Source organism: Triturus cristatus, chromosome 9 (genome assembly GCF_964204655.1).
Source record: "Triturus cristatus chromosome 9, aTriCri1.1, whole genome shotgun sequence".
Taxonomy (NCBI): domain Eukaryota; kingdom Metazoa; phylum Chordata; class Amphibia; order Caudata; family Salamandridae; genus Triturus; species Triturus cristatus.
Genome location: NC_140592.1, coordinates 375,801,892 through 375,816,374, shown reverse-complemented (window position 1 = coordinate 375,816,374; position 14,483 = coordinate 375,801,892). Strand labels below are relative to the sequence as shown.

The 14,483-nt window shown below is 48.5% G+C and overlaps 1 protein-coding gene across 2 annotated transcripts in view; it reads left to right on the top strand.

Moving 5' to 3' along the window:
• The window catches only part of CAPNS1 (calpain small subunit 1), an 88,716-nt gene extending 74,961 nt beyond the window's left edge, over positions 1-13,755 (top strand). For both annotated transcript variants that reach the window (XM_085625210.1, XM_085625211.1), the window contains exons 10-11: positions 12,803-12,861; positions 13,133-13,755. In XM_085625210.1, coding sequence (XP_085481336.1) covers positions 12,803-12,861; positions 13,133-13,159 — 86 coding nt within the window. In that variant the 3' untranslated portion in view covers positions 13,160-13,755. The remainder of the gene's footprint in view (positions 1-12,802; positions 12,862-13,132) is intronic.
• Positions 13,756-14,483: the final 728 nt, after the last annotated feature.

Below are 14,483 nucleotides of genomic sequence, written 5' to 3'. Positions count from 1 at the left end.
ATGTATCTGAGAATATCTTGAAATTCTGGCATGGAACTGGACCACCAGGGCTTACATAGGACACCGCTGATCGAGGTAGGCCGTGGCCGAACAAGAAGCAACAATAAATTGGGTGATGAGCTAAAAGACTGAGTGAAAATGCAAATCTGAATCTTTCTGGTTGATTAAGCAAAGAGGACCTTTGTTCGAAAGGAACTTTGAGAATACCAGGACAGAAACTTGGAACAGGGAAAAATAGGGGTGCAATCGAAGACCATTCAACCCCTACCTCTGAATTTACACTTACAACTCCAGACGAATGTCCTTCTGTCAAAGGGAATGCACAAGACTTCACTCAGAGAAGCAAAAACCACACAGAAAACCAAATGAAGTAATGCATAGGACCACAGATGGCAATCCAAACCATCTTTTTCAAAGTCGAGGTGACACTGACATCCAGAGAATTATGTCCTTCACCAGCGTCTATGCCCATGGGATATGATCTATATAGTCTGTAAATAGTATTTAGGAAACACAAAATGAAAAATGTGAAGCTGGATGTAACGCCCCCATCCCCCAAGACTTGCCTCTGCAGGTGGGTACAGTCACTTGCTCTCTCCCTTTGAAGTGCAGGCTCATTGCTGCTGGTATGCTGAACTGCAACCTATGCACTGAGAGCAGCACATGCATTGTGATGAGGCTCACTGACCCTGCCGGCGCCTGACACACCCAGTTGAATATGTGTCACAGACTACGGCTGTCTGCCCTTCGGTAACATAGGCTTTAGGTATTCAGACCATCCCTCAGCTGACGGTCCATAAAGAGGAGTCACTTGCAGTTTTCAAGTCTGGTCATGCTCAGTTTGCTGCTAAGCCCTCCTTTGTGGTCCACAGAATCCTAGAAGAAGAAAAACACCAACTTTTAGGACAGGTGGGGATCTGGTTCTCCAGTAACACACCAGCATCTTTGTACTGTCCCTATGGTTGCATATTTCCACACAGACACAAATGTGGTCATTTGCATGTGAATGGCAAAAGTTGTAGCATAACTTCTGGCCCTTCTCTGAAAATGTAGGTTTTCTATTTGTCGCCAGCCCAAGAGACTAATAACTTCTACCAACTCTGAGCTGAGCCCCCACCCCCTTTTTTTTGGCCATGAGAACTTGTGGTACCACATTCATCTAGAACATCTGCATACTTAGTGAGCAGGTTCATGCCAAGTCCAAAAATGAAGCAAAGAGACTCTGACATCGGGGCTGAGAAGGATTCATTTTATGCAAGAGCACAGGTGTTATGTATGTGTGCTGTAGTAAATGGAAATGTGAGTTTGAACCTAGCATTACTTGAGATGGATTTTACCAATGTACACATTCTCTCCCATTGTGCGTCTTCAATATTTACCCCCAGGTCATTGTTCCATGCTGCATGTGCAGGCGATGGGGTGTGTCCTGTCCGATCACCTGTCATGGCTTTCTAGAGGAGTGAGACAAATTGCACCCCATTCCTCCCTGCAACCCCTGGAATGTATGAGATGTGACCGGTGCATCAGGGAAGTGGGGACATATGCGGGATTATGGCAGGGAGACTTGCGTGTTGCAGGAACTGCCCCAGTCCTAGATGAAAATTATCCTGAGTGGCCTCGAAATTTAAATAAACACCTTGTTTAGATATAACCCCCTAGCATCTCCCATCCTCCCATCTCACCAGGCAGACACATCTGTGGTATCTGCTAACGCTCTGAAAGGAGATAAGTCCCAGAAGACAAATTCCGAAGCAAAGGAAGCTTTCTTTAAGACCACCTTGAAGATACTCTCCCACAGGGAAGCAGAGTGCTAAATAAGGTATGGTATCTGGTCCGCACCCTCCCCAGCTATTTAATGGTGTGGAAATGACCAGCCCCTCACGGAGCGCCACAGGAGCGACTTCTTCCAGTTGTCCTCCTCTGTGAGCCAGTGTGCAGCATGTTGTAACTAAGAGGCCAGGTAGTATTGTTCCAGATTTGGAACCGCCACTCCCCTTCTACCAGCGGTAAGAATAGGAAATCTTTTGCCACCCTGCTATTCCCTCCTGCCCAGTTCAAGGAAAGGAGGAAGGAATGTATGTAGCTTCCTGAGCACCGTCTGAGGAAGACTGTCAAATGAATGCTAAATGGAGTACATAGACCGTGGTAAAAATACCATCTTAGAGATGGCCACCTGCCCCATAAGGGAGAGCGGGAGAGTGTTCCAGAATTGCACAGAGGATCGAAGTCCCTCCATCACTGTCAGTATTGTACTGTATATGTTTTTGTCTTGTATCTTGTCCACCACCGCCACCCTCCAATAATAATCCGTCCATGCCCTAGCAGAGGGGTACGGGTGGTTAAGTCTCTAGGTCCTCCAAAAGGAAACACCAAAGATGTTTTTAGAATTAATAGGATAGCTCCCCAAAGGTATCTAGGTGTCCCAGGAAAATGAGGATGAGAGTTTGTAGGAGATGTAAGGTAGAAAAGGGCATCATTAACGTAAAGAGATACCAGATGAGTGATGTCGCCTATCCCGATTCCCCAGGCAGACATCTCCTGCCGGATCTGGATGGCTAGCGGCTCTAGGGCGATGGCAAAAAGAAACCGTAATAGTGGGCAACCCTGACTTGTTCCCCTGCCTCTCTGCCACGAATCTGAACATACCCCACCAGCCCTCACCCTAGCCAAAGGGCTAGTGTATAAAAGCCACACCCAGGCCTGGAACTGTGGTCCAAACCTCATCGCCTCCAAGACTCGCATGAGTTACTGCCATTTGACTGTGTCAAAAGCCTTGGCGATATCGATGTATACTACGGCAAGCTCCTCGTCTCTCCCCTCCACTAATTGTGGGATATGCATTAGCCACCACAGGTTTATGATAGTAGTATGCCCTGGAATGAATCCACATTGGTCCTCGTGGATTAGCTGTGGAATCACCGGATGCAGTCGTAGGGACAGCGCCTGGTAAATGATTTTAGTATCCGTATTGATCATCGCGAGCCGCCTATATGAGGACTGGTTAGATCTGTCCGTCCTGGGTTTCAGCATTATAGAGATGTAGCTGTTCCTCATGGATGAGCCCTCCAAATATACCTCTTATAAGCATTGCGTAAGAAAGGAGGAGAAAGCATGACAGAATTCTGCAGGGAAGCCAACACTTCCCGGCGCTTTCCCTCTAGGCATCTGCCGGAGTGCCAGGGGAACCTCTTCTGTAGTGAGAGCTGGCTCCAGTTTCATGGCAGCAACCTCCCCCAACCATGGGAAACGGCAAGGGGGGGCCATAAACGTAATCCTCTTCTGCAGGTCAGGAGGGTGAGAGCTACGATACACTTGTTTTAGGGGAGACTTTAACACATCCACTATCTCTCTCTGTGTAAAGACTTTCCTACCCTGAGTGAATTTAAGGTGAAGTATGGGGTAGCTGGGAATTTCCAACCTATGGATCTACGCTAATAACCGGTCAGAGCGGTCTCCCTCCCTATGGAGGGGCTAGTGGTAGGATTTAAGTGTGTACTTGCCCAGTCTGTCCCGTACGTCTGCGACCCGTCTCCGTGCCTATACCTCCCCCCAGCTTCCTCACAGCATCATCCGGGGGAAGCTGTTGTATTTGTGTCAGTTCTTCCTTCCTTTGAAAAAGATCTGCCTCGAGGGTGAGTCTAACCCCACAAGTGTGGCCAACACGACTCTCCCATATCGCAGCCTTCAAAGCCTCCCATTCATTGGCCCTGTGTCGCTTCAAAGATCAGTTGATTAATAAAAAAAATCATTGCTTGCCCTAATGTCTTCCTGCCCTCTTAGTCCAGAGGATCTCAAGAGGGAACCTCAGGATGAAGGCGGTCATACAGTGCTCCCCCAGCCAATCTCACAGCAGACAGGGTTGTGATTAGATAAGTAGCGAAAAAGATGGTCCATTAAAAGGACTCCCGCCCCCCCAGGGACTCTGATACAATTAGTGTGAACTTTAGATAGTAAAACCCCTCCTTCCCTACCTGAGCAACTTATAATTCCCCATGCTCATTACAGGGATACAAGAGGACCACAGACAAAAGGGAGTTCAGCACATGACCACCACTTGCCTCCAAGGAGATGCCCAGAAATTCTGGGGGAAGCATCTAAAACGCTGCTTCTCCTTGGTCGATACTGGTGTCTGCTACAGCACCGCTTATATTACACTGCTGCAGTATAACATAGCGAGCATTACCTCTCAACCATCCTCCGGATAGCAGCTGTAATATCCGTCCACACACCACTACGGAGTTGAGAAAGCAACAAGGAGCTCCCCCAGTCAATCGATGAGATTGCAAATATCAGTTAAGGAGAGACAGTACCATGAACAACGTCCCTAATTTGGGAAGGAGTACTTGATTGTTCACCATCTGGGGGAGACCCATTGAACAGTGTTTCAGACACTAATATGAACTCTGCAGCAGCAGACTTCATGGTGCAATCCTCTTGAGCCACATCGCTTGGGACATCCAGTGTCACCTGCTGGCCTCTTCTTGCAGACCCAACTCATCTACCCCAATGTGCTGTCTAGGGCAGGAGTGGAAGGGGTCTCTAGTACTTAAGGGGCGCACAAGGAGCCTGTCCGACATATCGAACCATAACCAACCTCCTCGGAGCACTCTGAGAAGTGTTATTTCCCTGCTGCTATAAAGAGGAGCTTTGCGGGGTAAAAGAGCATGTACTTAAGGTCCGTCGCGTGCAATCTTTTTCACCTCACAAAGATTTACGCTGCTCCTGAACTTTCTGGCTGCAGTCAGGTTAGATCGCAATGTTTTTATTTTCATATCGCAGAGTGGATGCCTCTCTAACTGCTCTGAAGATTGTCTCTATTCCTGTAATTCAAGACTCTAGCAATAAGGGCACTCATTGGCGCTCCCGGGGAGGAGAGTGGGCCAGGGTCCTATGTGCTTGTTCAATAATAAATCTGACAAATCCCTGTGGCGCAGTTTATGCTTCACCCAGTCCATCAAGAATCTCTGTGGACTGGCCATCTACCAATCTTTGGGAAGCCCAATAAACTCAGATCATTCTGTCGTAATCGGCCCTCCGCGTCCTCTATTCGATGTTCCAAGGTTTTTGAGACGACTGTCAGCTGGGAGACTGGTCTCTAATCCATGCTGTGACAGATACACTGTAGCCAGTAATACACTTTTTTTTTTTTTTTTTTTTGAAAAACCTTTATTGACATTGCAACCAAAGACAAGTATGGGCCTACAACCCTCGGGGCCGGCCGCTAAGCAGTTAAAGTAACAGCAAGCAAATCTTAATCACACGCAGCACCTCGGGAAGCAGATTCTCCATGCTAGTATACTCTAGTCCAGTGAACAGCCCAAAGGGGAAACCAGGATATAAAAGGTTTTCATTTTACAATAAGGGATAGAACGATCAGGTGCCAATCAAGTTCTCAGCAGCGAAAAATGGCAGGCAGAGTAGTGAACGTCAACAATGAACAGCAATCTATCAAGTCACTGGCGCTGAAACAGGAGGTTCAGGATGTGGAGGAATGTCACGAGCCGTTTGCGCCTGCAGTCCCCTGCCCTAGGACCCAGAAGACATCACGGAAATTGATGCACAAATAAAAAACAATGATTGGCAACGAAGGAAACCTACCGTACTGACCCCAGAAAAGAAAGACAAAGAAGAATAAGAGAAGAAAAAGGAGGCCATAGGACTAAAGAAGCCCCTCCCCCAACCCCCCACCCTGCACCTCTGCAGATGACTACGGCCCCCCCCCCCCCCGCAGTGTGCCTGTCGCCCCAGAACCAGACCCGAAATATAGAAGAAACAGAGAAAAAAGGGAAAGAGAGGAACCCCCCCCCCCCCCCCCCCCTAACAGAGAAGGGGAGAGGAGTAGTAATAAACTGGAGGAGGGCCTTCAATCATGCCCCTGGCTTCTCCCTCCCGCACAATATATTCCTCCCCAAAACAAACAGTAATCAACCAAAATTCGACCATGTCTAAGAGAAATGGGGAGCATTATTCACAGACTACACTATTAGTTATGCCGTGAGAGCACACAACCCCCAAGCCCGCCCGCCTATTAAATGACAACCTCTGAAGGATCAGCCTTATCCTTGGCCACGCTTTGTGAATCCACCAATGCATACCCAGCGACCCATTATCATGTCCAAAGTTACAAGAAAGAGGAGCGTCCAAAGAAGACCAGGAAGGGACACACACATGTAGGGAGGATGTCTCTGAACACCAACACAGTCATCGTCATGGAAGATCACCTTTCCCAGTACTGCCCCAGGGCCTGCGCCGCACACAAGGTCCAGGAAGGAGGAATCAGCCAGAGCAAGCGACCGCTGCGGGAAGATCGCCCGGGTCGCCGGAGGCCGCGCATGGGACAAAGTCACCACCTTCTGCTCAAGTCCAAAATCTCCGGAACAGGCCGACCCCACAGCCAGCCGACCACCCGCTGCCACAGTGTCCGAAATTTCCAGCTGTCCCTTATTCACAGAGGCGGTCACGTTACTTTCCTCCTGTGTAGGGTGAAGCAGATCCTTGTGTACCTGGGGACAGGCAGACCACAACTGTTCCGACGCTGACGCAATACCATCCAGCTTCCTCCCCAATACCCGGGCGCCGTGAACCAGGGTGGAATGAAGGGCTCCGAGAGCGTCGAGGGTCACCGTACCCCAGCACAGCCCCCGGCGCTCGCTCCGCTACGCTCCTCTGCGCCACACACTCCCAATCTTGCTGTGACCCAATGTACAGGATGATAGAGTCCATCCCATCAAGATGGCCACAGGGCAGGGCCACCCCAGATGGGAACCGGGACTCCGGCACAAGCGCATCAAGTTCCATGGCACTGCAAACAGGGTTCCGGAGGCAGGCAAAATATGCATCCAGTGTGTGGTCACAGGTAACAGTCGTTCTCCTCCTGGGCCAGTGCCCGCGAAAACCGGGAGCAGCCCGCGCAAATCGGGACGAGCCACAGGCCGCGTCCGATCAGTTCACTGGCGAGGGCCCAGGCAATCGCCGAAAGACCCTGGAATCGTCACCCCGGGTATGCACCCACTACGCCACGCTCGATGGTAGGAGCGACCACAGCGAGATTTAGGCCAATATTCGCTCCGCTTCGGTATTCCGACTCCACCCGGTCACCAATGGCCGCTGTTGTTGAACTGCCGCCCGGCCATGTTGTCCACCCGAGGTCCCGGCTCCAGGGCTGCACAGGCCGCAAACTTCAAATGAACATTTCTCAGGCGGTACCGCCGCCAGAAACTTCAGGATCACACGATCGGTTGCCGCTCTCAATCACCAACACGGGCATGTAGCGCAGGCTGAGGATCACATGCAGGATATCTGTGCGGGATGTGGAGGTTCACGGAGCCGGGAGCCTACGCTGCCGTCCCGGTCGCCATCTTGGCTCCTCCCCCCAAACCCAGTAATACGATTTTGTTATTTATTTGTATTAGTATAGTTCTTTGCCCAGTTCTTATATCCACCTGAAGAAGGTCCCGAATCCAGATCCACTCTCCTCGTCTTCCAGGTTAACACTGGCATGTGGTGGTCCTGGGGCTTCTCTCTGGTCTTTTCCCATCTCCTCCTAGGAGAAAGGTGTACTGTGGCCCTCAAACAAAATATAGGATATGAATCAGAGGAGAGCTCAGGTATGCAGTTACCAGTCATGCTCCTGGATGCAGCTCAAACGGGGCACTTACTCTATATCGATGTGAACAAAACACCCGTGCAGTTTGGGTTTTTATTTGTGAAGACGTAGTATTATTTGGTGAACCGGATTCCCGCCCACCACCTCCTTATTGTACATGCACTAGCCCACGGGACGTGCCTGAAGCCTCCTGGGCTGCTTGGTTGGTTCCACAGCCTCCTCGTCCTCCCCCGGAGAGCTGGACTCTAACTGGGTACTCTCCTTGTTCTTCTGTATAGTCTTGCTCGCCGGCAGTATCCTTCGTCTTTTTTTCTTTCTCCATGTTAGTTACACTCTTGTTTTCTACCCTCCAACATGCTTGCTTAGTCGCTCCGCTCTCTTCATTGTCGACCAAGACAAACACGCGGCCCGTCCCGATGATTGTCTCTCTCTGAGTCATGCTGATGCTCTGCGAGCCATGTGACGTCATTGCCGTCTTTTAGAAAGCTAATTTAGTCATCGGCCTGTCTTACTTCCATGGCCTTGTTAGAAGTCTGAGTTTTCAGTTACCGGACTACAGACACCTGTAGCTTAAGTTGACGCTCCTTCGCCTGCAGGTGTGTGTAAATAGTTTCCGCAGTCTTCACTTTGTCCTCTACTTTGCAGAGCTCACTTTGCAGCAAATTCTCTTGGATGGAGACGCCTGCTAATTGTTTCAAGAGCCATCCTGGAGCCCAGCATAGCCTCCAGGATGGCTACCCAAGAGGGCTTGTCTTGTCACTCAAGCAAGCGCTCCGAGGTCCCTGATCGCTCTTGGCAAGTGAGTCCGTGTGTGGGATGGTGGGGGGCAGTATATTGCAGGATGGTTTTCCCCTGCTTGTGCCGCTGAGGTCCCTCTTTACCCATCGTGTTGTAAAGAAGTGTGGTCATCACTTATCCAACCCCCAACACAGTTCAAGGCTCTTAGTTGCACCAGGAAGACTCGAGCAGGAAGGAGCCACGCCAAAGGACCTGCATCTCAGGGCAGACAGAGGAGCAAGGCAGGGCAACCACATCCAGAGGGTCCATGTCTGGTGCAGCAAGTGGCTGGGGGTTTGCCATCATCTGAGGCTTGTGCGGGATAGGAGTCACTGAATGGAGCAGTGAAGGGCCTGTGTCAACGGTCACAGTCCAAATGCCAGGCCGCGATCCCAATCCCAGGAGGCTGTCCACCCCGTCTCCTCTGGGACCGGTCCAGTCAGTATGGGGATGAGGACCTTGCTCCAAAGTCACCCCTTCACCCGAAGTCACCCCATTTTGAAAAGACTATCGAGGATCCCTGGTACCCCAGACCTCCAGGTGTACAGATCACTAGCTCCCTGTGCCCCCCCCTCCTCTAGCAGCAAGCTCCCAGCCACACCCTAGGCCTGCTGTCCCCCAAGGGAACCCCTGCTCCTGTCGTCTTAAGAGGAGACCTAGGTGTAGGCACCTCCTAAGATGTTCCACTCCCCTGGAGGCTCTACTGCAGCTGCTCAGACAATCCTCCATCAATAGTGAGTGCACCTCAGTCCTGTGCAGGCACCACTGCAGCCCACGTTCAAGCTGTCACCTCTGGTCACTTGGCGTCCAGGGCTCGCCTGCTCACACCGCACCATCAGCGGCATAAAAGATGCGCTTTGGACCAGGCCACAAAGCCGTAGGCCCAAAGATAGGCCTCAAGTCTCATCAGTGGTAGCGGGCAGCCCCCTGGTTTACCCTCAAGTGTGGGGCTCCAGCTCAACCACTCTCTTGGTGGAATAGTGAGCCGAAATGTAAGGCGGAGGAGCGCTTTCAGGAATGCCCCTTCCAGTGCCAGCAAGGTGCACTCCTTGCTCTCGGTGCCCCCTTTCCCAGGTAAGTCTTCGGTGCCATTTCACCCGCCCGTGTACGGGTCTGCCCCGGGGCGCCGTGGGGCAAAAGCAGTACCCCCAGGATTAGTCACCAGCTGTCTCTGGTTGGTCACTGCAGTGTAGGGCACAGCAGCACCTGCGGGGCCCAGCAAGGTAGTCTGGTGGCCACCAGGCACCCTCTGCCCTTCAGCGGCCGGGGACCAGCAGGATGCCTCTCAGCCACAAGCACCAGCCATAAGAGGGGTGGCGCAGCTTTCTTGCCCCCCCCCCCCCCCCCCCCAAAAGTGATCGTGTAGGTAGGTGAATTTGTCAGTGAAACCATTAGCGCTTTGAACAAATTTGTTTACAAACACTGAAATCCTTCACCAGCTATAGTTAGCAGAGCGAACTATAACTTGTGCCCCCCCCAACATGCACTGCTTGTGACCTCGCATAGTACATCACTCACAACATGTTCTATAACATCAGTGATTACCTCATCCAATGAGTGCACTAGTTTGTTTTCTAGTTAACATAGTGGCGGGTAACTACCATATTACTTTTTTACTGCTTGGGTCCAGCTAATCGGTGTGTTTACAAAATGAATGTGCTCCTAATGCATCATAGGCCTGTAGAATTATTGAACACTCACCCGCATGGGACCTAGGTGGTCAGGGTATCCCTATACTGCCCCCTTTATACTATTTTTCATTTTTTACTTCAGGACGGGGAAGTAAGTCCCCAAGTCCTGTAATGGCTGCCACCAACATGTTTCATGTTGCTGAGGGTTCCGTGTAGGGTTTTGAGTGCGCAGGAAAATTGGCACCCTGCCTGGTAGCGGTAAATTTAGAGTAATTAGAAAATAAGAATACGGTGGCACAAGGTCAGGGGAAACCCCAATAACCCCTGAAGGGAGTGGCAAGGGCCCACTCAGTAAGTAAAACAAGAGTCCTAGGCACACGTTCTAGAATAAATATATACAAGTGTTTTTCTTTTCAGAGCAACATGAAATTACAGTATGGAATGGAGATAAAGTCGACACAGATTTTTTTGTTCTTTCCAAGTTTAAATGTATTTGAAAACATCAAAGAGAAAAACCAGCCGACACGTGTTTTGTCAAGCGGGTGGTACACCCGTGACTCTTCAGGGCTGAATGTGGAACAAGGATGAATGGGGCATGAGGCCGGTGATAATTCCAACCCGGCCTAGTCTGGTTCAAAGTAAAGGATAGAAGCCAAGGATGGCTTGTTGAGAATGATGTACCACGGGATGACAGGTGGGTTCAGCCGTCAACCGTGAAGTCTGTAAGGTGGAGAGTACCTCGTTTTTCTCGAACCCTGGAGGTTTCAGACTTCACGGTTGACGGCTGAACCCGCCCGTCATCCCGTGGTACATCATTCTCAACAAGCCATCCTTGGCTTCTATCCTTTACTTTGAACCCGACTAGGCCGGGTTGGAATTATCACCGGCCTCCTGCCCGATTCATCCTTGTTCCACATTCAGCCCTGAAGAGTCACGGGTGTACCACCTGCTTGACGAAACACGTGTCGGTTGGTTTTTCTCTTTGATGTTTTCAAATGCATTTCAACTTGGAAAGAACAAAAAAAATCTGTGTCGACTATCTCCATTCCATACTGTAATTTCATGTTGCTCTGAAAAGAAAAACGCTTGTATATATTTATTCTAGAACGTGTGCCTAGGACTCTTGTTTCATGTTGCTGGCAGCCAATCCGTAGCGGGTTGGCCCAAGGGAAATAAAGCTCCCTGGGCCAATCGAAACCCTCCATTTTTAAATTGCCGCTCTTGCAAGTGTCTCTTGAGCCTCCGTCTGACTCCACTGTCTAGATATATAATTATTTCTGATCCTTAATTTCTCAAAACTACTGAACGGGTTTAAACCTTATCTTAAAATGCACTGTCTGCGGTCCAAGATCTAGCTTCCTGACAAATTTGGTGTAAATCGTGGATGTATGTGGATTTTGTGTTTTGGAATCCCCCATTTGTCTCTGCTTCCACTTGATGGATTACACCAAAACTTTACATGCACAAACTAGTCAAAAAGTAGCACCTTTTTTAAAAGTTTCGTGGAAATCATCAAACTGTGCCAAAGTTAACAGCAACACAAATGTTTTTCCAATGGAACAGCTGACCTAACTAGAACTACCTAGTGGCACCCGTCAATAGGTATCTATACCCATCTCCAGATGGCAGACCTCACTTGAATTGGTAAATTTCATTTATTTAATTATTTTAGGTCCAAAGTGCAAAAAATAAGCAGTGAGGGTGGGCAAAAAATGTGCGGGTGGGGCAGGAGGCAAAAAGCAGCACACATGGGAGACAATACTGGAGGCCGGAGAAGCTCACCATGAAAAGAACAACACATCATGAAGGGGGGGCTGGGTTGTCGGGTAGAGAAGCACAGATAGCGAACCGCACACAAGAAAAAGAGCAACATGTAGTGCAGGGGTTAGTGTTTGTCAGGGGGAGAGCTGGAAAACATATCCACATAAGTGATTAACCCCCCCCCCAAAAAGCTGTTTTCTAAAACTGAGCAATAGAAGAATACGTCGGCCGAACTAAAGAATGATAAGGCTACGTTAAAGAGGAGGAACTAACACAAGAGGACGCTAACCATTGTATAAGAAGCAAGCAAATGGGTGACCAGCCAACCAGTAGTAAGCAATAGGTGACCTATAAGTAGACTGAAAGTTCGCAATAGGTCTTAAGCATCCCACCAGCTTCTACAGCAAGACAAGCGCAAACTAAAATCGTGGATGTCTGTGGAACATCCATGTTCAGTCCTGTACATAGGAATTTAAAGTGATGGAGAGGTGTACAAGCTTGATTACTTGAGGGAAATGGTACCGCACGTCACGCTAGGCTATTTTTGAAACCTGCCATGCTAGACTTCGCACCCAAACACCTAGTCCAAAGAAAGAAGAAGAATGGAGACAAGGACCCTACTTCCCAGCCTCATAATGTAAGAGCAGTACCCAGCCTTCCCACATTAAAAGCATACGTTTTTAAGTAAGCCTTAGACCATACATCCGTCATCAGGGCAACACTAGTCCTGTGTAGGGGCTGGCCCCCACACACGCATACACCCAGATCAGATGTGCCGAAGGACCCTCAATTGGCTTGTTTGGAAGGAAAGGTCCCAATCCCAACAAAGTCATATCCTCCAGAGCTTTAATGGATTTTGCGCAGCAAAGTGATCCAGAGGCAGCATGCTAGCACTTTTGAAACCAACATTTAACTAAGCAATAGAGCTTCTTCCTACAGTCTCGTTTCTAATCTGCCCTTCTATCCAAGTGGACAGTTGAAATAGCCAGTGCACCACCTGATGATCTCATTTTGTCTCCCCCTGCAGGTGCCTTCAAAGCCTTGGATAAAGATGGCGATGGTAAAATCAAGGTCACCATGCAAGAGGTATGTGGTGGTACTTGATGTGCAGTGTTGCTTCTTGCATCTGGGGTTCTAGAGATTGTGAAGATGGGACCTTGCATCTGAGATGCATACACGTTCTCAACAGTAAATAAGATAACACCAGCCAAATGATTTTTAAGATCTAATGCATGGGTTGTCTCGGGTTCCAGCTCGTTCAGGACTGTGGGACCGAAAGGGAGACCTCTTTTTCACATCTTGTTTCAAACCAGGTGCTGCCTGCACAAATTACTGACTTTCTGCACTCTCATTACAGTGGCTGCAGCTGACAATGTACTCCTAAGGAGATTACCTCAAAATATCAGAATTCCCAAGACTGCGAAATCCGAATTGGTCCACCCTCCCGCCTCTGACGGATGCCAGCTTGTACCTCCTGCTCTGCATTTTCTCAGATGGAATGAGTCTCTTCTCCTGCACACTTTTTACTAGCTTTGAGTTGGTCTCCTTTGCTCTGTATTTCCCAGCAATAGATGAGGACTATATATGAATATTTTTATACAGACCTATTAGTTTATGTATCAACATTTGTTGCTTGGTTTCTGAAATTGCATGTTCCCTCTTTGAACTCTTTGAAAATACTCCACCCTTATCATGTAGCGTGTTGGAGGGAAGAGGGTGCGTTATAGAGGAATATTGACACCTTTCTTCCTCTTATTTCATCCCTCCACATCAGCGTCTCTTTAAAGACCACTACACCTCATTTTCAAAACTAGTGCATTTGAACTGTGATGACTAAGCACACAAACGCCCGCTACCCCACCTTACAGGGTTGAGATGTGCCTTGACCTGTTGCGGACTGGTATGTAGCACTTCGACACTCTGTAGTTTTCTAAAGACAATTGTAATGTTCTTATTATAATAAAATTAGAGTTTCAAACACTTGTTATTCCCTGACCTCTTACTCGTTTGCTTTGCTAGATAACTTTGTTACTTTTTTTTTTTATAGAAAAAAAAAATCCACTTCTAAATCATTAGTAAACGTCTTTCTTCATCCCGGATTACGAAATGCTAAAGCTCTGTATTGCCTTCCTGTCACTTCTGTTTTGGGGCCCTACCAGACCATGTCATTTTCAGACACCGGGACACGTTTAGCAGCACCTGTATGTTATCTGCTTGTGTTTCCGGGCAGCAATATGTAGGGGGCTCTGCTATTTTAAATTCCAGTTGTGAGTTTTTTGGGAGTATCCTTGTGGGAGCTATCTGGAGCCTCACACCTAGATGCAAATGCAATGAAGAAAAACAAAGGCACACGGCTTGTTGTTACTTCACAAGTACTTAAGAAGAATGGTTTTGACTTTGTTCATTCCCTGTGTAGCGGACCTATGCATAGACTGTAAGAATGCCAGATGTCTTGATTTGTCCCAGAATTTAAACAAATTTACACAAATGTCAAATTAAATACCACTATTTTCGTTTATCTTTTATAGCACTACTCATCCTTTTGCAGGGTGTTAGTACTTCACATACACATTATACATTGTCAATAAATCATACAAGTGTGTAAATCTATATACAGGATGTCACTTTTTTTTAAACTTTATTTTTCATGTGTTATAAACGTTAACATTCATACAACCAGGAAAAGCGTCTGCTGGATGTGTTACATG